The 25,609-nt window shown below is 40.4% G+C and overlaps 1 protein-coding gene across 1 annotated transcript in view; it reads right to left on the bottom strand.

The window, feature by feature from the left end:
* The window catches only part of LOC114006288 (catenin alpha-2-like), a gene marked incomplete at its 3' end in the record, with an annotated part of 514,130 nt that overhangs the window by 196,800 nt on the left and 291,721 nt on the right, over positions 1–25,609 (bottom strand). The window contains exon 3 of the mRNA XM_027768560.1: positions 13,023–13,218. Within this exon, the coding sequence (XP_027624361.1) occupies positions 13,023–13,218 (196 nt within the window). The remainder of the gene's footprint in view (positions 1–13,022; positions 13,219–25,609) is intronic.

Below are 25,609 nucleotides of genomic sequence, written 5' to 3'. Positions count from 1 at the left end.
CCCCACGGAGGGAAAGGAATTCCCTTTCCCTCTTACCAGTGGTTCAGCCTTTAAAAATCCCCATTTTCTTTCTTTTTTTTTTTTATAAAGTTGATTTACTTTTTGAGAGAGAGAAAGAGAAACACCCTTAACACGGTCTCTAGCCAGTCAGAATCATGGGCACGCATGTCCCTGGCATGTACAGGTGGACTTATCACCTACATATCAATGTCTCATATGGAACCAGCATCCAAGAGTAATCATAGCTAAGTCTCAAATCCCCAGTTTCTATCCTAAAATTCTCTTCTGCCCTGAAGGTGGAGACTTGCCATCACACCTACCATAAAGAGTGAAATCTCACACCAAGACCAATAGGAACCTACACCAGAGCATGGCAAGTTACCATCTATAGAGGGTGGTCAGGCAGTGGTAAAGAAGCACAAAGCACAGGAGGAAGCCCAACTCCTGGATACTCAAGCGTGTATGAGAAGGTGAGGCATGAAGCAAAGGATATTTGAATAAAAGGACACAGAGAGCAGCAGAATCCTGGTAATACCCCCAACTCTTCTCTTTCGGTGAACCCTGTGGAAAGTGTTGCTGATAAGAGGGCACTCCCCTCTCTCCCACCCATGTTGCTTTACATACTTACAGAGCAGCTGGAGGAGGAGGGGCAGGAATGAAGGACAAGGAAATAGCCTGGGACAGGCTCCCAGCTAGGACCTTGTACAGCTGCTATTAACTAGAGTTTCTGTTGGGGCAGCTCATCCCACCAACACCCCATCAACACCCCATCATCGAAAGACACAGAAAAGAGAGCCACCAAGTCAACAGGAGGCAAAGATTTACCTCTTCTCAGAGATGTAAAGGATGCCTTTCTCTCTCCCTCTGTTACTTTTCCCCACCTTCGCTCTACCTTAGGCCACTGGTCACCAGTTACTCAATAAATACTGAATGGGTAAAAATAAAGTAATGGAACTAGTTAATATCACCACAGCATCTTGCATTTGAGGTTGTGTCAAAACAAAGACAAGACTCCATGCGTAATGAATGGCTTAATCATCACTATGATTTAGGCAAGGATCTAAGAAATCACCCCTTTCATCCGTACCTTTTCATTACTTACAAATACCTCTTGACTTTGGGCTAGGATTGTATACATCTTTGTCTACACAGTGGCCTGATATATCTTGGTGGGAAAGCCATGTTGTGTTTGTTTTGATTTGTCTGTGCCTATATAGAGATTGGCCAATTAGAGAATGTTATCATTGAATCATCGAGGGAAGAGAAGAAATCCACACAACTGCTCCATGGCCTAAGAGGATGTAGAAAGGGGCCAGATGGTGATATAGTGGTTAAGGTGCTGGACTCCCACACTGCTGGAGCAGATCAAGTCCCAGATCCAGTGGCTTGAAACTCATGCTAGGCACATCTGCATGTGTGCCCAAAATCCCGAGAGGAGAATGAAGAAGAAGGGACTGTGGCATGGCCACTCCCCCGAAAGGTGATTCTAGCTTTCTGTTTCTCTGTCTCTGGCAAGCACACAAACACTATAGTAAAAAATCTCTCAAAATAAGAGGATGTTGAAAATAGAATAGTAGAATGGAAGAGGAGAAACTTGTAGGATGCACTGTAAGTACTATCACATGGAGAACCAATGGCTATATAACACTGTTAAATGGATTTATTTATTGGGCAAACATGAAGACTCATGCCTATCATTCAAAGCACAGCTTTTGGATCTACTTCAAATCTAAATAGATTCCCAAATCCAACATATGAGCATCCCAATGATAGCAGATGCTGTTACACACCAAGGAAACAAATTAAATTAAAAAAAACTTAAACAATTAAGCCTGTTATAAATTGGCCTTTTCAGCTGCATCCAAGAAAAGATTAATAGTCAGTTGCATTCAATAAATAAAATCCCTTTAAAGATATATGAAAGACCCACACGGATGCCACTGACAAAAACTATAGGAACATCTCCAGTAGTGGTAAATGTCAGTTATCTATGGTCCATTAAAACCATCTTCATCTTTGTTCAAAATAACGGAGATCATTTCATCCAAACTATTTGGATTTTGTCTTTTATAACACATTGCTGGAGATAACTACTCTCCCTACATGATTTCTAGTTAAAGAAATATCCATTCTGCACCACTTCATGCAACTGCCCTGAGCCTTTTCTTTTGTATTTATAATTGTAGCTTCTTCTCTTTACATATGCTCTGATAGTTCCAATTTGGTCTGGAAAAAATGAGCAAGCAAATAATTATATTCTTAGTTTGCCTTTAATGTTTATTGCTCTTCTATTTCTGTCCTTTACTCTGTAACAGTCTTCTGGAGCCTGTATTAAAAGCTCACCATGTGCTAGACATTGTAATAGGCTACAGAGACACAAAATAATAACACATGGACCCTTAGGTGATTACCAGACTATCTGAAGGAACAAAAAGAAACATGTCCAGCAAATACTACAATGATGACCAAAGAAGGGTCTGGTGAGCTTTCCTGACTACAACAATTACTTTACCACCTATTCTGTTCTTCCAGCATCGATTCCTTCTTTTTATTCAGCTCTTGTCCTTGAAGCTTCCCCAAAATGTCATGAATATAATTAATGATACTTTTCTAGCAAAATCCAAGGTATTTTTCTAATAGAAAAATTATTCCACAATCTCAGAAGAGTTTGAAGTGATTACAACAACATTCTAAAGTCTAGATTGATCACTGTCTCTTTTATAAAATATCCTATTTTCTTGGATTTCAGGGGTCTGTAATGTCTTTGTTCTTTGGTCACACTTCAGGACATGCTTTCCTTCTCAAATTTATTTCTATTCCATTTTAAAATCCTTATTTGGCCTTTCTTCTGAAACTGTAACTATATCCCTCCACTTTTCTCTGTATGTTGGCAGGTACTCAATGAAAGCTATCTCTGATAGATTCATTTATCAATTTCAAAGACTTTCAAATTACTCTGTTTCTCCAAAGTTCTATCCCCATAGCATGGCTATCTGCTAGGCAGTCCTCCTCACTCATCGATGGTGGGAATCGAATTGGTATTCTCTTCTCTGTCCCAATAACCCCTTGAGATTTGCCAATTAGGTTGTCTTGGGCTAATAATAGAACAAATGTTGACTCTTTTTTTATTTCCTGTCAATAAGTAAAAAAACAAACAAACAAAAAAAACCATTTATTCCCTTTTTCAATGCAATAACATTTAGGTTTATTTGTTTTATAGAGATATTTTTGCTCTAGGGAGTGTGCACTTGCTGGAAAGACAGAGACAGCAAACAAGAAATCACTCCTCGGGGGGTGGCCAGGCCACAATCTCTTTTCCTCCATTCTCCTCTCAGAATTTTGGGCACACTCGCACACACACATGGCATGAGTCTTCATCTACTGGGTCTGAGACTTGAACCACAGTAGACCACATGGGAGTCCAGCAACGTAACCATTATGCCATCTGTTGGTCCCATGTTTGTTGTTTGTTCTGTTCCCACAGCTGCTACCAGAGTCCTGACCCAAAGTACTGTTTTTTTCCCCTTACAATATTACTATCACACCTAGGCCATCTGTCTGGGAGCAGTCTTCCTCTGATTCAGTCACCTTTTCATAAAATTGCTAAATTAATCTTTCTAAAACCTCATTCAAATGAGAAGAAACCAACAATGGTCAACTAGGTAATTTATCCCTCCCTCCTCTCTTCTTCCATTCTTCCCTCCCTCCCCTCATCTTTCTTTCTTTCCTTCCTTCCTTCTTTTTTCTCTTCTTTCCTTCCATCATGTTGTCTAACTCAGCCTAGTTCCTTAATTTTTCCCAGTAAGGTATCATCTTATCATACACACACACACACACACACACACAAACACACACACACAATGACCAAAGGTGTATGTATGTATGTATGATAACATGTTTTTTGTTTTTGCCATAGGGTGTGGGTGCTCACCAGACAGAGATGAAGAGAGATGGTGACAGGGGAAGTGATAAATCACCCCTGAGGGGAGGCCATGCCACAATCCCTTGTCCTCTCTTCTCTTCCTGGGATTTGGAGCACATGCATGCATGCACTCAGCATAACTTTCAAATGGCCAGATCCAAGACTTGAACCATGGTCGGTTCTCTTCCTGGGATTTGGAGCACATGCATGCACGCACTCAGCATAACTTTCAAATGGCCAGATCTGGAACTTGAACCATGGTTGGTTATGTGGAGGTCCAGTACCTTAACCACCATGTGACCTGCTGGCCCCATCTGATCATATTTCTAACTATACTTAAAAATAATACTTCTCATCAAGTCAGGGCTTCCCTATCCATCTCTCAATTACAACATCATTTTTATTGCTTTTCCTTTGAAAACCTGGCAGCTTAAACTGGAACTTCTCACCCCAGTATTCTTCACAAAATTTTAATCAGTGCTTAGCTTGAAGATCATCCCCTGCTTGTCAATTCTAACTATATACCTTTGTTTTCCCATAACTCCTTAAACATTGAACCACCCTATAGGTTTGATGGCCTAGTATATTTGCTAGAGTTTGCATAACAGCTTGTCCCTCCAAGGCTCATGTTATGGAATCTGGTCCCCAGTGTAATGATACTGGGAGGTGGCAAGACCTTTAAGAGGTGAGGCCTAGGGGGTGATGTTTGGCTTATGAAGGCAGCACACTCATAGACGGTTTAACACTGCCTTGCAAGGTGGAGTGAATTCTAGCACTCTCATGAGAAAGGGTTAGTTCGAGAAGTCACTTGTTATGTAAGGGTGATGTCTGCCCCAGGTCTCACTCTGCATGTGCCTGCCATCATGCTGCTTCTGTCAGCCTTGCTGTGACAAAACACCAGGGACTGGCCAAGCACCAGCCTTATATCTTTGAACTTTCCATTCACCAGCATCATCAACCTAATGATATACTTCTATAAATCGCCTACTCTCAGGTAATCCTGTTAGCAATGTACGAGCAGATGAAGACCATATTTAACATACAGGCTATGACGATATTTAATATGTATCCCCTGGGTGCCAACAAAATACCAGAGGCTTGGTAACATATCATATAATGTAGGATACATCTATCAATAATATTTTAACACAGAAGATCAGGTTGTTTCTCTCATATAATCTCACCTCCGACACACCTAGTAAAATGACTGACCATCACAAACTGCAGAAGGTGAACCACCACCTGACTAGCATGGATTGCTGAGTCATCCAAGTGAAGCTGATGGACGAGAAGTGGATTAGTCTATTTCTTCTCAAACTGGCTGCGCAACAGACTCACCTGGAGAATTTAAAAGTCTTTATGTCTGGATCTCACTTTAGAGATTCTAATTTTTTTTTTTTTGAGAAGTTTTTGCTATATAAGAGTGTGTGCACTCACCAGAAAGACAGGGAAAGACAGAGAGACAGAAAGCTAGAAACCACCCCCCCACACACACACACACTGCCCAGGGGGGATGGCCATGCTGCAATCCCTTCTCCTCCATTCTCCTCTTGGGATCTTGGACACGCACACACATGCACCTGGTGTGAGTTTAAGCCACCGGGCCCAGGACTTGAACCATGGTCGACTGCATGAGAGTCCAGTGACATGGCCATTACACTATCTGTTGGTCCCCTAGAGATTCTGATTTAATTGGCAAGAGATGAGGCCTAGATATCAGATTTGCAAAAGTTTCCCAGGTGATTCCAATATTTACTAAAACTGGAGAACTCCTAAATTAGTGCACAGTCCAGAAACAGATTTCAGTTCAGGAAGATCTTGGTGATAAACACTAAAAACATTTTGGCATTCTCCATCCCAAGCTTTCTCTGACTCAGAGCTTCAACATGCATGAGTCTTCATCTACTGGGTCTGAGACTTGAACCACAGTAGACCACATGGGAGTCCAGCAACGTAACCATTATGCCATCTGTTGGTCCCACGTTTGTTGTTTGTTCTGTTCCCACAGCTGCTACCAGAGTCCTGACCCAAAGTACTGTTTTTTTCCCCTTACAATATTACTATCACACCTAGGCCATCTGTCTGGGATCAGTCTTCCTCTGATTCAGTCACCTTTTCATAAAATTGCTAAATTAATCTTTCTAAAACCTCATTCAAATGAGAAGAAACCAACAACGGTCAACTAGGTAATTTCTCCCTCCCTCCTCTCTTCTTCCATTCTTCCCTCCCTCCCCTCATCTTTCTTTCTTTCCTTCCTTCCTTCTTTTTTCTCTTCTTTCCTTCCATCATGTTGTCTAACTCAGCCTAGTTCCTTAATTTTTCCCAGTAAGGTATCATCTTATCATACACACACACACACACACACACAAACACACACACACAATGACCAAAGGTGTATGTATGTATGTATGATAACATGTTTTTTGTTTTTGCCATAGGGTGTGGGTGCTCACCAGACAGAGATGAAGAGAGATGGTGACAGGGGAAGTGATAAATCACCCCTGAGGGGAGGCCATGCCACAATCCCTTGTCCTCTCTTCTCTTCCTGGGATTTGGAGCACATGCATGCACGCACTCAGCATAACTTTCAAATGGCCAGATCTGGAACTTGAACCATGGTTGGTTATGTGGAGGTCCAGTACCTTAACCACCATGTGACCTGCTGGCCCCATCTGATCATATTTCTAACTATACTTAAAAATAATACTTCTCATCAAGTCAGGGCTTCCCTATCCATCTCTCAATTACAACATCATTTTTATTGCTTTTCCTTTGAAAACCTGGCAGCTTAAACTGGAACTTCTCACCCCAGTATTCTTCACAAAATTTTAATCAGTGCTTAGCTTGAAGATCATCCCCTGCTTGTCAATTCTAACTATATACCTTTGTTTTCCCATAACTCCTTAAACATTGAACCACCCTATAGGTTATATTTGCTAGAGTTTGCATAACAGCTTGTCCCTCCAAGGCTCATGTTATGGAATCTGGTCCCCAGTGTAATGATACTGGGAGGTGGCAAGACCTTTAAGAGGTGAGGCCTAGGGGGTGATGTTTGGCTTATGAAGGCAGCACACTCATAGACGGTTTAACACTGCCTTGCAAGGTGGAGTGAATTCTAGCACTCTCATGAGAAAGGGTTAGTTCGAGAAGTCACTTGTTATGTAAGGGTGATGTCTGCCCCAGGTCTCACTCTGCATGTGCCCGCCATCATGCTGCTTCTGTCAGCCTTGCTGTGACAAAACACCAGGGACTGGCCAAGCACCAGCCTTATATCTTTGAACTTTCCATTCACCAGCATCATCAACCTAATGATATACTTCTATAAATCGCCTACTCTCAGGTAATCCTGTTAGCAATGTACGAGCAGATGAAGACCATATTTAACATACAGGCTATGACGATATTTAATATGTATCCCCTGGGTGCCAACAAAATACCAGAGGCTTGGTAACATATCATATAATGTAGGATACATCTATCAATAATATTTTAACACAGAAGATCAGGTTGTTTCTCTCATATAATCTCACCTCTGACACACCTAGTAAAATGACTGACCATCACAAGCTGCAGAAGGTGAACCACCACCTGACTAGCATGGATTGCTGAGTCATCCAAGTGAAGCTGATGGACGAGAAGTGGATTAGTCTATTTCTTCTCAAACTGGCTGCGCAACAGACTCACCTGGAGAATTTAAAAGTCTTTATGTCTGGATCTCACTTTAAAGATTCTATTTTTTTTTTTTTGAGAAGTTTTTGCTATATAAGAGTGTGTGCACTCACCAGAAAGACAGGGAAAGACAGAGAGACAGAAAGCTAGAAACCACCCCCCCACACACACACACACTGCCCAGGGGGGATGGCCATGCTGCAATCCCTTCTCCTCCATTCTCCTCTTGGGATCTTGGACACGCACACACATGCACCTGGTGTGAGTTTAAGCCACCGGGCCCAGGACTTGAACCATGGTCGACTGCATGAGAGTCCAGTGACATGGCCATTACACTATCTGTTGGTCCCCTAGAGATTCTGATTTAATTGGCAAGAGATGAGGCCTAGATATCAGATTTGCAAAAGTTTCCCAGGTGATTCCAATATTTACTAAAACTGGAGAACTCCTAAATTAGTGCACAGTCCAGAAACAGATTTCAGTTCAGGAAGATCTTGGTGATAAACACTAAAAACATTTTGGCATTCTCCATCCCAAGCTTTCTCTGACTCAGAGCTTCAACATAGAGGCATAACTGGACTATCTGGCTTTACATTCTTTGTTTTCTATGTATGTTCACTAGCTACACAACTATCCCATCACAGTTTGCTGGGGCCACTTCACCTCCCACCAATTCTAAGCCACACTGATCTTTCAGTCCTCCTCAGGAAGATGACTAGGTACTGATCCAGTTCTCTAGCATCAGACTTGGAAGGGTCCAAGATGGTTCATTACTAGTAAGGAGAGGCCTGACCCCATACCCTAGCGTTTAAAGGGACCCAAATCTCATATGGCTGACCATGGTTCAAATCCCAGCTCCAGCAGCTTGAAAAACACACTGGGCGCATGTGTAGATGGATAAATGGCAAAGAGACTTCAGCCTGACCACAGCTCACTGAGGGGTACTTTCTTTCTCTTTCTGTCTCTGTGTCTAGAGAACACACATGTCCTCTGGCAAATAGAAAATAAATACAAAAAAAGGAAATAGAGTTATTACTAGAGGTAATACAGATTAATTTAAAAAGTTGTAATTCATAAATCTTTTCTGACCCCTGTATATAATTTATATTCTTAAAAATCTCTTTTGAGGGATCAGCAGGTAGTTGGCTGTAGTTTGAGTCCCAGACTTGGCAGCTTAAAACTCACGCCAGGCATGTGTGTGTGTGTGTGTATGCCCAAGATCCCAAGAGAAGAATGGAGGAGAAGGGATTGCAGGGTGGCCATCCCCCCAGGGGGTGATTTCTCTCTTTGTCTCTTTCTGTCTCTCTGTCTCTCTCTCTCTCTGTCTCTCGGGCAAGTGCATGCTCCCTGTAGTGAAGACTCTCTCTCTAAAACAAAACAAAATAAAACAAAACAAAACAAAACTCTTTGACCTCACTTAGCAAAAGAGCCCAGTGAGGCTAACATTGCAATTACTGCCTCTCTCTGAAAAATGAAGAAACTGAGGCTGAAAGTTGTTCCATGCTTAGCGTAGACCATCTAGTTATTTGCCAAAGTAAGAATAAAAGTTAGATATTCTACCAAGTTTCCAAGTCTGCTGATTTTAGAAGAAAGCCTACTTCCTAAAAGACATTGGCCATGCGCTAGACCACCATCCCACACACCTCAGGAGTAGAGAGAAATAAGCACACCACTGTCTCTATCCTGATGAAGTGTAAAGTGTACACACACACACACACACACAATCATCAGAGAGCCAATCTTCTATCAAATCTAAAATCTCAGAGTTCTAAGTTTTGAATACAATGATACCTCTTTTGATAATATATTTTGGTATTTTTTATATATATAAATAGTATCATAAGCCTATTCAAAGGCTTTTTTGCAGACGAAATGTACAAGTACAGGGAAATCTTTGCACATCCTAGGGTAAAAATATAGTCACCACTCACACTGAGTACATTTTCAAATCCGGCAACCTAGGTTTAAAAGATATAATGTTTCTTTAAGTGAAAAAGAAATGGAAGTGACACTAAGTTCAACCATATCACATATAACAGCAACAAGGTTAAACAGACAATTTCATATATACTCTTATCACATCACAATATTATAATCCTGAAATTTGCAAATCTTCAAAAGAACAACAGTAAACGTTTCTGCATTAAAAATCTGAAAGTGGGCATGGACAGTATTAAAATTACTGGCACTTACTCATGACAAAAAATTTAAGAAAGTGATAATACTTTTTGAACACTTGATTTAAAAAAACAAAATAAAACAAAGCAATAGTAAAACTCATAGATTTTGTTCCCAAACTACATAGCATTTAATAAATAAGCCATATATAAATGCTGGAGGCACTTCAAATGAGGATATTGTCTCTAAATGTCAATGTTTCCATAAAGTCTAAATATCATCTTCCATATTAGAAAACAGATTTCTTTGACAGAAGGAAAGATACTGTATTTTAATGTTTCCAGTAACTAAATACTCCAGCCCTCTCCATACTAGTTCTCAAGCTTCTCTCTCCCTTCTTCTCTCTGAAAATTAACTCAGTCTCTCGTTTGGGTAATGGACAGGCAGGAAAATTGGGTAAAGCCAGATAAGCAAAGGAGATGCTTCTCACCATAACGTGTATCTGAAGTGTCTGGTAGAGATCAGAGAACGACAGAAGCAAAAACTAAAAATTTTAAAGGCCTTTACCAGTCAATTTTGTTGTTGTTTTTTTGAATATAGTATGCAATGTTTCTTTGAATTTGACACTGTTCAGGAAAAGAAACATCCGAAAGTTTAGGATTATATAGGCTACACATAAATGTCATTTCTTTCTTCCTTTCTTTTTTTTTTGAGAGATTTTTGCTATAGGGCATGTGAGCTTGCTACAGAGACAGAAAGCAAGAAGTCACCCCCAGGGGGGATGACCACACCATAATCCCTTTTCCATTCTCTGCTTGGGATTTTGGGCACACATGCACATGCATCCAGCATGAGATTTAAGCCATCGGATCTGGGATTCAATCCGTGGTCGATCATATGGGAATCCAGTTATGTAACCATTATGCTATCTGCTGGTTTCCTAGACATCATTTTTTGATGCCTAACTTTTCTGAGACAAAAAAATATATAAAGCTTAAAATAATCTCTTCAAGAGCAATTGCTACTAGCTCTCCTATATTAACATCTTTACAGATTTCTTACTCTAATATCCCCAGGAAAGTCTGTCTAAGAACTATGTTGGCTACTACCTTATATACACAAAAATAGCTAGGCTTCAATAAAACAACAACATTAATTTCTACAGAATATGTGAAAAGGAACTTGCAAGGAAAAAAAAAAAAAGAGAAACCTAAGAGGTTGTTGAGGAAACGAAATGGGAAAATGTATCATCATTAAAGACAAATGCTCCCAGGACACGTCAATCGAACTAATCTTCACTAAAAATACGTTCAGTATCTTGACTGTAGTAATGGTTTCATAGCTCTAGACATTAGTCAAAATGTATCAGATTGATGCTTCAAATGTGTGCAGTTTTATTACATGTCAGTTAACCTTTTAAAAACAGCAACAACAAAAAAGAGGCACCAAACTAAATCAATCAAACAAAACTATCCAGGCTACAATGTATAAAAACAAATAAGTATACATTTCTAATTCAGGAGGACTACCAATTTTCAAATGTACCTAAAGACAAAGTTTCATGTTGCAAAAGCATACAAAAACTTACTTAGTTCTTATCAGGTGAAATATGCAATTTTCAACATTTTGAATTAAGGTAATCATTTAAATTAGTGAAATATAAATAAAATTAATGTGTGGGGGGAGACGGATGGGGAAGAAGATGACAGCAGCATGAAGACTAGGAGATGTTGGTGTGGAAAGAGGGTTGGTATTTCTAGGTACTAAATATCTAGCAGTAAACTGAAAAAGTAGCAGGTTAGCAAGAATAGGAACAGACTGTTCATTCATCTATGTGTTCATGCATTGGACAAGTGTTTAATGAAATCTTATGACTGTTAGGCATGGCAAAACAATGATCAGAAAAAGTGACATGGTCCAGTCTCTGCTTCCATTAACTTACATTGTGTCAGGGAAGAAAGTCACCTCACAAATACTGACTTACATGGTGAAAAATAGCAAAGAGTCATGGAAAGTATGACAGGAGTGTCAGAGAAAGTTCCATGACAAGGTGTTCTTTGAACTGGGATGTACACAATGAGTCACCTTTAAAGGGTAAAAGGCGGAGCATGTGTAAAGGCCCTGGGGCAGGTAAAACATAGTGCTTTTGAAAAACAAACAAGAAGTAGTCTATTCAGCTGATACCTCAGAGTTATGATCTATGAAACTTTATAATAGAGTACTTAGAAGGAAAGGCGAGCAACAAGAATGACACCAAGATCTGGGCAACATGCAGCTGGATAGATAAGTGTGCGATCTACCGAGACAGCAAATACAGGAGGGAAACTGAGATGCGGAGTAGGTGTTTGTTCTGATTTTATGATCCTTAGAACTTTCAACTAAAGATACTACATAGGACTACAGGGAGAAGTTGCTTAATGGGTACAGAGTTTCAGTTTTGCGAGATGAAAAGTTCTGGAGACTGGTTGCACAACCTGAATATACTTAACACTACTGAACTACACACTCAAACATGGTTAAGATGGTAGGCCCAGTCACGGTACTGCAGGTGACAGTGCATCCCTCTGCAAAGCTGGAGCTACATAGAAGACTGGGTTTGGTTCCTGGGTGGACCTGAAATCCAGCTGGTGTGCACACGTGCATGCCTGCTACTGGGGGAGGTTGAAGAGGCAAGGTTAAGGCATGAGGAGACCCTGTGAGGGTGTCCATTTTTCTGTCTCTCAATAATAAAACAGAATAAATAAACATAAAAAACAGTTAAGATTCTAAGTTCTGTTATGTAGCTTATTACAAATTAAAAATGTTTAACTCTTGAATAAACACTATGCTAGATAACTGATCTACTGATTGAGAGCTAGCTAGCTAGACTCATGAGGAAAGGTATGGACTGAAAATACACCTGTTGGATTCATGTAAAACAATCATTTTCATACACTGCTATCCATTCTTCTCCCCTTGTACCTTTAAACTTTCAAGTTTTCAGTATCTCTGTAAGTATGAGGTCTTCCCATCCTATTATCCCGACAGCCTGAGTTTGACACAGAATCTGTTTTCCTCTCCCAAAGGAAAACAACTTGAAGATTTTGAAGGATCAGTAGACAGGAAGTGTTTGTAGCTGGGCTACACAGCCACAATCCCCCAAGAATCTCTATTTATGCTCCTAATTCCAGCAAACATTAAAAATGATAAGCATAGACGAAAGGAAGAAAACACAACAAGTTACTCCTCTGAGTAAATAAGCATTGATTCTAAGGAAAAATCCATTGTTTGCACATCAATACACATCCCTCTGGAACAGCACTGTTCTGCCTACCTTGTTTTCGCACATCCTCTACAGCAGCCACCAGCTCTTCTTTGAGATCTTGACTCTCCTTAGCAATCTGTTCGCCCTTTTCCAGGAAGTTCTGCGTGGCTTGCTCAACAGATGCAGCCAATACGTGGGCTTTCTTTGACCTCCCTTTCTTTTTACCAGATGGGCCTTTGTTGCTGGTGTTGACAAGTGTCGTCACCTTAAGTACAAAAGAAAAACTGTCAAATGACTCTGCAAAACTGCCTGAAATACCATGTTACCATCTCATAATTTCTAAATACCCCATGTTTATTAACCCATGTGGTTTAATATTTGAATCAGGAATGCACAGTAAATAGCCTTATAACACAGCCTCATCAAGGAAAGTACAGAATTACATGAGTTAGTACAAAAATGTCATTATTTATTTCAGTAGAAATCAAAAACAAAGCATATAGGGTCAGCAAGTGGCATGGAGATTAAGGTGACTGGATCCCACAATGGTCAACTGTGTGGTTAGAATCCCAGAGATGGTAGCTTGAAAATCATGCTGGAAATGTGTATGTGCCCAAAACTATAAAAGTAGAATGGAGAAAGGATTGTGGCTTGGCTATTGCCTGTAGGGGTTGATTTCTCACTTTCTCTCTCTCTCTCTCTCTCTCTCTGAACCTACCAAAAAAAAAAAAAAAAAAAAGCATATAAAGCATATGAAGAAGTAGAAAGAACCAATTTGCCAATAGATTCCAAATTTTCCAGTTCACAGGGACCAGTAGATGCATAATGGTTATGTCGCTGGACTTCTACATAGTCGACTGTGGTTCAAGTTCTGGACCTAGTGGCTCGAAACTCACATGAGGCACATGTGCGTGTGTGCCCAAGATCCCGAGAGGAGAATGAAGGAGAAAGGATTGTGGCGTGGCCACTACCCCGGGGGTGGGTGGGTAAGGTTTCTCACTTTCTGTCTGTCTCTTTCTCTCTCGCACATGCCCTACAAAAACAAACTTTCTAAGAAAAAAATTTCCAGTTCACTCTGGGTTGTACATTCACAAATTGATGAGTGCAGGGCCCACTGGAGTAACCAGCCTCAGGAAGGCAAGAAAGGCAACACAAATGGGCAACGGCTCCGAGCATGAGTGAAGACAACCAACACCCAGCCCTGAGATCTGCAAGTCAGGGCAGAGGCGAGGGAGCAAAACGTGAACGGTGGACAGCCAGTGCCCATTACTTGCCATTGCTTTCCAAGGACTTTTGAGGGTTTTTGCTATTTCTGGCTTCATCTTATAAAAATAAAACTGCACAGTTGATGTGAGGGAACCAAATGATTCAGGGCTCAATGTTTAGTTAACCAGCTAAATTTTCCAGAATCAGAATTAGATTTGCATTTATTATCACTCCTTTTCTAAGTATCATGATTTGGATAATAATCTTAACTGCCAAACTTCTTTTAGCACTACTTAATTGGCTAACAAAGCTTTTAATTCCTTTCAAATACTATGCTATCACCTACAGACTTCTGAACCCTTATTTTCTGTCAGTGATAAGTTTTGAAGGGAAATGGATTCAACTGTTTTATATTCTACTCAGCAAAAGTTGCTGGTCATGTTTACTGCTTTTATTCCTTTTTTGTAGATATCAGCTTCGTAAGAATGTGGGTTCTGTGGTTTATTTTCATTGACATTTATCCTGGTTAGGAGACTAAAGATTTTATTGGAGGTTATCAAGAAAGCCAGTGCACAGAAAAGTTCCAAATACTGTAGCTTCTCATGTTTATTCCCAATCCGAGAGCCAGCAAGCCGATTAGTCAAAGTCACAATTATTGTCCGGCTAATTAAAAGGACAAGAGATAACACCAGAAAAAGAAAAGTACTGAAGAAATGTGAACTAAGATAATGAATACAGTTAGAATGAATACTTAAGTCTTTAATGTAGTGCTGGGAGCTGTCATATTTAGTTCTCTTTTGATTGCCAAATAATTAGACACTATGGATTAAAGAAGGATTCTACATAAGGATGTATAAATACAAATGCCAGACAAAAAAAGAAAGGTAAAATCATTAAAATTAAGAATGTCAGATAATGGTAGTTTAATGTCAAATGTGTATGTAGAGAGGAATACTTTCCAGTCTTTTCAGGACAACCCACAATAAAGCAACCATTAAAGATGACCTGTCACCATACTGCTTTGCTGAGGCGAGGGAGCATTTCCCTTAATGAGGATTTATTCTAACACATTAACTCACTACTCTTCCAGGAATTTCAGCTCCCAGAACAGTCAATACCTGGAAACAAACATAGAAGCCGTCTAAGCAAACATAACAACCATCTTTAAAATTTCAAGTTAGGCTATGTTCTTTATTAAAGGAAAATACTCACTTATTCTCACTGAGATATGATTTATTTTCATTTTATGCATAATTCTGAAAAATTTTTTGATCTAATATTTTAGGCTTCTCAAAACAGAAAAAATAGAGGGGAAGGGAGCTGGAATTCGTATGCATCTGATTATTTTTAAGAAGTGGGAACTTACAGGGAAGTTACTAAAATTGTTACTGACAACACCATGGGTCCGTTTTCTGTAGAGGCAAACACATTTCAACTCCTCTGTTATCTTATAACACAGCACTGTATGAAGCAGTGTAGGTAATGGAAAAAAAAAAAGGCATTATAATGTGTCAGTTATATGGAAAAAAAAAATCATGGACCATTACCAGAACATTCTCAAGAAAAATGTGATTTCTTCCAAATAAGCAAATCTGAGGGCCTGCAGCATGGTGGTGAAGACAGCTGGACCTCACATGGCCAACAGCAAATTGAAACTCAGACCCAGTGGCCTTCAACACACTCCAGGCACAGGTGTGTGCCTGCCCCAAACCCTAAAAGGAGGAGAAATAAAGAAGGGACTGTGCTGCGACTGCTCATGGGGGTTGCTTTCTTACTTTCCAAACTCTCTCTCCCTGTCTCTCTCTGGTGAGCACACGCCTTCTCTGGCAAACTTTACAAAACAAACCAAAGAAGCAAATCCATCTAAGTCTCTCTCTTTTTAAAAATAATAATTATTATTATTTTAAATTTGCTACAGGCTATGTGTACTCATGAGAGAGAGAGAGAGAGAGAGAGCCACCAGGTCCAGGACTCAAACCATTGTCAGCCAAGTGGGAGTCCAGCACTGTAACCATCCTGCCACCTGCTGGCTCCAATCCAGCCCTCTTTTTAACTAAAAAAAAAAAATTACTAGAATTAAAAAAAAAATTAGTTTTTTTGCCATAGGGCGTGAGCACTAGCCAGAGAGAGGGAAAATGAGAAATTACCAACCCTTTCCCCAGGGGCAAGGCCACATCATAGTCCTCCTGTTTGTCTCCTCTCAGGACTTTGAGCATGCATGCATATATGCCCAGTGTGATTCTCAAGCCACTGGTTCTGGTACTTGAACTGCAGTTGGCTACATGGAGAGCTAGTGCCTTAACCACCATACCACTTGCTGACCCAAAATTTTAGGTGAGAAAATTTAAGGTTGAAAAGTTGTTTTTTTTGTTGTTGTTTTTTTTTCCCTCATTTTATTCTTTTTTTGGGAGGGGGGGATTTTTGCTATAGGGCATGTGCGCTCGCCAGACAGACAGAGAGAGACAGAGAGACAGAAAGTGAGAAATCACCCCCCAGTGGGGATGGCCACGCCGCAATCCCTTCTCCATTCTCCTCTTGGGATCTTGGGCACGCATGCACACGTGCCTGGAGTGCGTTTAAGCCCCTGGGCGGGATGCGAACTGTGGTCGACTACATGAGAGTCCAGTGACATAGCCGTTAAGATAACTGCTGGTCCCTCCCCCATTTTATTCTATAATTAGCATTCTATTGATAGATCATTTTGAGGCTAATTAGTGGGAAGGCCAAGACAATCATTTCTTTTCAGTCAGCTCAGTTCTCTTTCCACTGTAAAGGTAATAAGCTTTTAATAGATTAGCAGAGGATTATCCAGGGTGTGCACACGCCAGCTTCCTGCTGCTCCTTTTCTGGCCACAGAGCGCTCCTGCTCCTTTTCTGGCCAATATAGGAAATGTTTGAATGGAAGTAACAAATAGTTTCTTTCCAGTAAGAGGTGGGAAAGTGAGGTCCATCTTTTTATGGTTAAACTCTTGGGAATGCCCAACCTACTCCTTACTGTGAAGTCTTTGATGTAGTGCTACTCACCAGCTCCCTCTGCCATGCACTGTTCTCCCACCCTGTCAGAGTGTACAACTCTTCACACTACCGTACATGCACACACTGTACCTTTTCCCACCTGAAGCTGTCATTGTCACCTCGATGCTACACACTTTTATTCCTAAGTTATGCCTATATTGGCACCTAAAATTGTGAAAATGAAGGTTTATCTACTTTAGTTCTACCTTGATATTAATATTTTGTGGATGAGAAAATGTGGCTTAGAAAAGCAACAAAAATAGACAAAACAGCTTCCTCAGAATCACATGGCTTGAGAGAAACTGAAGGCTTATTCTAATGCTCTGTGCTGTATCTTTAAAACTTGAGGACTCAGGGGCCAGCAGGTGGCGTGGTGGTTAAGGTGTTGGATTCTCAGAGGAACGATGGTGATTCAAATCCCGGACCTGGTGGCTTGCTTTCTCACATTCTCTATCTCTCATTGATAAGCACACATGCCCTATAGCATAATTTTTAAAAATAATAATGAATAATACTAAATAAATAATTCTGGGAGGAAAGAAAGATATATTAGAGATTATCAATCAGTCTTTAATGACAAAATGTACTACTTTGTCCCATGGGCAGATTCACCACGTCTCAAGTAAGTTAGGGGTATCAGAATGATCAGTTCGAATCAACAGTGTAGTAGACTTGTATATATTTGATCCTTGACTGGATGCCTTAGAGGAAGCAGCAGGACATATTCGCATTAGAAAGGTGTAGGGACAGAGGCAGCCTAGAGTTAGATATGTGTCTAAGGTCTGATATTGAGATTGGTACTAGGTGTTAGGGTAGTCATTACTTACAGACTTTCACGTGTCTAGGTAGTTGCTGGCAGTTTTCAGAACTAGTTTCTTTTGTGTAAAATCTGATTGAATGTTATGCCTCCCCTACCCCAACCAGGGCTGCTTTCTAATCCTCAATGGCAATTATCACCCAAGGCAAGAGTCATTCAAGAACCAGACTCTCCTTCCCTCTCTAACAATTTGCAAGCACATGTGTGTGCACGTGCTCAGTGAGAATAAAGGGGAAAAAAAGGAAAATGCAAAAGCATGAATAGCAACACATGTAGAAATGGACTTGCTGTTTTTTGTACGGAGCTCTGTCTTACCTGAGGACAAGGCTAACTTACGAATGATGTTGGAAGTAAAGTTAGATAGATGTGGTGGAACAAAGCTCTGAAAGGCTTTGAAAACCAAGCTAAGGAATTTAGGTTTTCCTAGTCACCATCAATTATTTTGAAAGAGAAGCATATGTTAAAAGTGTCCGCTTTCTCTTTCCATTCATTTCTCAACCCACTGAAATTTGCTTTCATCTCCACACCTCCTGTAGCAGAGTCCTCTTAAATTGATTTCTCACCAAAGTAATTAATAAGTTGCCAAAAATGAAATTTTTATCCTGTCATAGCACTCTGCCACATTTAGTTGCTATTGACTCAACTTCACTTCCTCCTGGAAATATCTTCTGGATAATTCTCTTAGCAATAATCTTTCCCTCCCTAAACTCATGGAGCTTAAAAAAGAGATATATTACCTACCACCAGACTTGCTTCTCTCTGTAGCCATCTTTATCTCTCTTCCTCCTACACTGGGAAAGACCTGCTGTTCCCATAGCTTGTTAACTAATCTCACCACATCCTCCAGAACTTTCCTTCATGAGCTATGCCAACTTCTCTCGAAATCTTCCATATGCCCTTCCCCGTAGGTTCCTCCATCTCACCTCAAAGGATAGCCCAATTTCCTCTAACTCTGCCCTCAAATATTTCCTCAATCTCTCTGCCTCTGGTTAAAAGAACAGAAGGAAACCTACAGGTCATAGATAAGGGCTGATGTGGTCAAGGTCCTAAGACTTTGACATAATAATGGTCCCAAGGAACACTGACCACTGGAAAACACCAGCACTATCCGAAGGATTTGTGCTGATTTTAGTGATACTGATGGTGTGATCTAAATACGAAACTAAGACACTGGCTGGTACAGATTGCTTGGCATCTGACGTCCTAGGAGTAGCCCACTGTTCCTGCACAACGGCAGTGATGCATGGCCAGTACCTTCTCATTCTTTCCTGCAGTGTGCTTTACTGTAACGTAATTCATCTACATGACTATGTCTCTTCCTCTTGGTCAGTTTCCTGCATATAGAATCTAAAAGTTCAACAGACATGGAACACTTCAATTTTTAAAGAATTATTTATTAAATTTAATAAATTAATTAATTTTAATTTAATGAGAGAGAAAGTGAGAAGGGAAGGCGCCACATCCAGGACTCCAACCACAATCGACCATGTGTGAGTCCAATGCTTTAACCACCACATCACCTACTGGCCTCCATGGAACACTTCTTTCTCTATAACGTTACTAAGCAATAGTGAGGGAGGGCTCCAAGGCACTTCACTGGAAAAGTCTGTCATATCTTTGTGAAATGAACAACAGTGTAATTTCTCAAAGCCTTATATGTAGGGTAATTGAAAAACTGTAGCACACTGTTACTACAAGGTGAGCACTAAAGCGTGTCAAAGTCATCTGGGCTCATTAGAAATTTAGAATTTGAGGTCTCACCCAAGAACTACTTATTGGTCATTCACATGCACATTAAAATCTGAGAAGCAATAAATTCTAGAATAATAATTTCTGAATTTATCATGCCTAAACTTCATCTAGATGTCGTAGAAGGCAAATTTCTGGACCTTACCCACAGAGCTTCAGATCAGATACGTCTGAGCTAAGTCATTTTGCATTTATCACATGAAATTATGATGTATATACAGCTAACACACTTAATTCTCAGAAATATTTCCCCTGGCATCTATCTGAAGTCCATTCATCATGAAATCATGATGGCTAACAGACTTTATTTTCAGAAAGATTTTCCCTGGCATCTACCTGAAGTGGAAAGAAAAGAAAGACAGAGCAATGAGGTCCAACAGGTTAACTCTTTCTCTTAGTTGTGCAGCTGTAGCATGTCATGAGTCTCCAAGCAACCTATTGAGGAAGCGATCTGATGACTCTTGGTGGGAAGGCAATGGACAATCTCATCCAGTAAGCAATTATGAGAAATTTGGAAAGTGAGGTGTAGAAAATTGAAATTGATAAATTTAATTACAATTTATGAAACTACAGGACCAGCTAGTGGCATAGTGGTCAAGGTGGCCGGATTCTACATGTCTGCCTGTGTGGTTCAAGTCCCAAACCTGGCAGCTTGGAAAAATACACTGGGAAACATAGGCTAGGCACATGTGCGCATATGTCCAAAGTCCTAAAAGGAGAATGGAGAAGGGTTTGTAGAGTGGCCATTCCCTACCGCTTTTTCCTATAGGACACATGAGCTCACAGGAGAGAGGGAAGGAGGGAGGGGGAGAGAGAGAGAGAATGTGAAAGTGAGAAATCACTCTTCATGGGGGATGGCCACATCACAATCCCTTCTCTTTCATTATTCTCTTTGGATTGTGGGTATGCACACACATGTGCCTGATGTGTTTTCAGGCCACCAGGTCCAGAACTCAAACTGTAGAGTTGGACATGCAGGACCCAGCACCTTAATCACCATGCTGAAGTAGGAGACAGGCACACACACATACAGTTAAGGTATAGGCCTATAAGATATAACTAACTTACAAGATGGAGTCACTCTGGTCAAGCTTTTAATGGAAATCATTCACTGCTCTCACTAGAAATCAATGATTAGCTCTCACCACTTGCTCACACAGAGAACTACTTATAGCTTGCTTGAGATAATGACAGTTAAAACTAACATTTTCCATTTCATTGCTACATGCCAAACAAAGAGTGGCCTAGAGAGCAAGAGAACAAAAGACATTGAGTAATAACGTGCCACGAGCTATCGTTTGAGAAATGGGAACATGACATGCAGGCTTGCACCTGTGAGATAAGGGGATGCAAATGAGATAACATTTTAAAAGCACAAGGGAAAAATAGATCAAGGAACAAAGCTTTGTCTTAGACTTGTAGAAAATATGATAAAAACTAGAAACTTTATTGGCCATAGACCTCAGACAAAGATCTGCTGAATGTTAATTGAGATCTGAATGTCTAAGCTCTTGTTATTTGTAAGACTACTCCTAAATAGGCGAAGGATGACATGAGTCACCTGACACATAAATCCCACAAGAGAAATGCATGCACAAGTCCCTCCTTGCTAGGATACAAACCTTTCACCCCTGCTCCTCTTTGGCAACACATTTCTGGGACCCCTCCTAGCTTTTGAGCTCTGTTTCTCCTCAGCTCTCTTAATAAACTCCACTTTACTATCCTTTCTCTGTGTCCAAGTCTCTAATTCTTCTTGAGCTTAAGACAAAATACCTGGTCATTTTGCAGTCCTGAATTTCACACTGGTGTTGGAACTGATCATCCCAACTTTTGGCATTATCTCTACTTGCTGGCCTCATGTGTTGATTTTATTTTTATGTGTATTAAATTGTGCAAATAAATCATTGCATTAACTTAAAAAATGTTTAAGCCAAATTTGTGGTCCCTGCCAAAAGGCATATGGTTTGATGATATTATCACCATGTCAGTCTCAGTCTTGGCTTTTTTTTTTTTTCTTCAGAGAATTTTTGCTATATGGCATGTGTACTCGCTGAGAGACAGAAAGACAGAAAGCAAGAAATCACCCCTCGGGGCGATGGCCGTACCACAATCCCTTCTCCTCCATTCTCCTCTCGGGATTTTGGGAACACATGCAAGCGTGCTCAGTATGCACTTTAAGTCCCTGGTTCCAGGACTTGAACCACAGTCAACTATGTGGGAGTTCAGCAACAAAACCATTACACCATCTGCTGGTCCCTTAATCTTGGCTTCATATCTGTTCTTACATTTACCTGGCTTTTAAAAATCACTTTAATATATTTTAACATTCCTATATTTATATATCCTTAAAAGTCTTCTTGAACCTGGGACCAGCAGTTAGTGTAATGGCTATGTCGCTGGACTCCCACGTAGTCGACCGCAGTTTGAGTCCTGGACCCGGTGGCTTAAACTCATGCCAGGCGCATGTGTGTGCATGCCCAAGACCCTGAGAGGAGAATGGAGGAGAAGGGACTGCAGCATGGCCATCCCCCTTGGGGGATGATTTCTCGCTTTCTGTCTCTCTGTCTCTCTCTGTCTGTTTGGTGAGCACACGCACCCTATAGCAAAAACCTCTCCAAAAAAAGAAAAAAAAAAGTCTTCTTGAACCTTTGCTAAAAGACAATATATTTTGTTCCATCAGTTCTAAGAGATGTCTTTTTTCCACACTTTAACATATCCAAAATAAGGATAAATCCTACAACTAATATGATTTTAAAGATATATCTAATAGTACTTTATTTATTTCTCAGAGGTAACTAAAATATACATTTTCAATAGATGGTATCTTTGATTTGATGAAACACGGTAAATCAACAAACACACACACACACAAAAGCACACACACATACACACACACAAATTGTTTAAAGGATCTATTCCATAAGATGGAAGGAGCCTAATTCCTATGGATCAGAAAGACCCATTTGGGCCTCTCCTGTGGCCTTGCTTCCAAGATGACAAAGGAAAGAAACAATGGCCTTTGCCAAAAAGGGCTGCAGTCATGTGCAGCACAAACTGCCCAATGCATTCCTAAGACCAAGACTATTAAGATGTTGGTCACTGGACAGGGCCTAGAAGATAGAGTGGCATTTAAGGCATTAGACTCCCACTTGGCTGACTGTGGTTTGAATACTGGATCCAGAGGCTTGAAACTCATGCTGGGTACCTGTGCGGTTGTGCCCAAAATCCCAAGAGGAGAACAGAAGAGAAGGGATTGTAGAGTGGCCATCCACCCTGGATGGAGGGGGGATGATTTCTCCCTTTCCCTCAGTCTCTGTCTAATGAATGCACACACCCTATGGCAAAAACCTAAACAAAAGAAAACAAAAAGTTTGTCATTTGAAGCAGTAGAGGCCACCGCCCCCAGGGACATTTTTGAAGCAAGTGTCTTTGATGTCCATGTGCTCCCCAAGTGGCATGAAGCTCCATTACTGCATGAGTTGTGCCATTCATAGTAAGGCAGTCAGGAACTGATGTGCCGGAGTTTGGAAAACCCGAGGTCTCACTACGATTTAGACCTGCAAGGGCTGCACCACACCCTCCACCCAAGCCCATGAAAGGAGCTGAGTGTTTAAAGACAGAAACATCGTCCTCTGGGAAATATAAAATGCAAATTATACATTAAATAGTATATTGAGTTTGAGCCAGAAAAAAGAAAAGCCCATGTTGGTATTATATAATGATAAGAAAACTTCTAACTTGTTAAACCTCAGATTTTGAGGTTCATCTGTTACAGCAACTAATAATACAGTATCATTGTATTATTAATATCTAATAAGTTGAATATTGCTTTAAAAAGTTTATTCTTTTTTATTGTCTAATTTTACATATATTGTATAATGTATGTACTATATCAGTAGTTAAGGAATATATGCCCGTTTAGAAAAATAAACAATGCACACATTCACTTCATATGTACATATTTTGAAACACAAACATTTTTTTTTTGAGAGGTTTCTGCTTTAGGGTGCAGTCGCTCACCAGAGAGAGAAGGAAATTGAGGCGAAGTGAGAAACCACCTGGGAGGGGGTGATGGGAAAGGGATAGCCACACCTCAATCCTTTTCCCTCTACCATCCCCCTGGGATCTGGGGAATGCATGCACATGCATTCAGTGTGAGTTTGAAGCCACCAGGACCAGGATGAACTATGGTCAACCACGTGGGAGTCTAGCAATGTAACTGCTACGCCATCTGCTGGTTCCCACACGCAAACTGTTTTGTTGGCTTCTTTCAGTGTATTAGGTTACCATTATAACATTTCATGGATAAACCTATCAGCGTCAGGCTCATGCCCTTCTTGCAACATTTACATACGTCTTTCTATGAATTGCTGCATATAATTCCCATTTTTCCTTATGAGAGAATTTTTAATAGCCAAGCTCTTAATCTTACATGATTTTGGAAAACTATTCTGTTCTCAAAATTTTAATGGCCTTGGGAACCAGCAGTTAGCGTAATGGCTATGTCGCTGGACTCCCACGTAGTCGACCGCAGTTCATGTCCCGGACCCGGTGACTTAAAACTCACGCCGGGCGCGTGTGCGTGCGTGCCCAGGATCCCGAGAGAAGAATGGAGGAGAAGGGATTGCGACATGACCATCCCCCCTGGGGGGTGATTTCTTGCTTTCTGTCTCTATGTCTCTCTCTGTCTGTCTGGCGAGCGCACGCGCCCTACAGTGAAAATCTCTCCAAAAAAAAAAAAAATTTTAATGGCCTTGAAATAACCCAACTGCCATGTAATGGTGTTTCTCACAGCAGTTCATAAACAACATAGAGATGGAATTCATAAATCTAAGTTTTCCAAGTCAGATTACAAACTTTTACCTAAAATAAAATTTCAACTATAGACCAAGAAGAGTTATTTATTAAATATGAAATTTCAAGGAGTTAATGTCTTTAATAAATTGTGACATTAGCATAGATGTTGTTAAATACTCTATATACTCTATAATATAGACAGATATAATTATTAGGTATGTAATATAATGGGTATATTAAGACTTTTAAAAATGCTCCTTTGTGGCATGTATAACATTTTACCCATACATGATTTAAAGAAAAATGAGGTGTGATTTCTCCAAACTGGGGGAATTTTATTGGACTATTTATTTTAGCTCTTAAAGAGACAAATTATATTTGCTGGTGAAGAAGATGGATAAAGTTATCCAAAGAAAAACTATTTTCCCTCCTTCCTATTCAGTTTGAGAACACATTGGGACTTACTGCAAAGCTTCAAAATATCCTAAATGTCACAATACCGCCCTCACTACATCCAACCCCAAAACACGTCACTATCAGCCAGATTTTCCACCCACTAAAATCTTTACTGAACCCAACGAATCATGCACCTTCTATTTCTGTCCACTCACAAGCATCTAGAATTGTCCCCTTTCTTTGGACCAAAATAATAAGCAAATAAGAAGCAAAACCCAAAGAATAATTTACACACAACCCTCCATCACAGACAGCTCAGTGGTTGGCTATCAACTGCCACAACTTCCATTGTCACTTAGTCCTCCTTATGAGTGTAGGGGGAGTATCAATCAATCTGGGTACTGGCTTCAGAAAAACAGACTGCTCATGACCAGCCACAGTGGTGGGCACAGACAGCTAAGGTGTCGTGTTCTACAGGATGGGAACACATGAGAGGCCCACGTTTAAGTTGTAGTCCAACCTAAAGGCTAGGTGTGGTGGTGTGCCGCTGTAATCTCAGCTACTTTGAAGGCTGAGGCAGGAGAATCTCAACATATTGGGACTCTTTCTCTCTTTTTTTTTTTTTTTAGAGAGGATTTTGCTATAGGGCACGTGCACTCACCAGAAAGACAGAGAG

This window comes from Tupaia chinensis, unplaced genomic scaffold (assembly GCF_000334495.1).
Source record: "Tupaia chinensis unplaced genomic scaffold, TupChi_1.0 Scaffold146837_1, whole genome shotgun sequence".
NCBI lineage: Eukaryota > Metazoa > Chordata > Mammalia > Scandentia > Tupaiidae > Tupaia > Tupaia belangeri.
The sequence above is the reverse complement of the archived record's forward strand: the minus strand, read 5'-3'. Positions and strand labels throughout refer to the sequence as shown.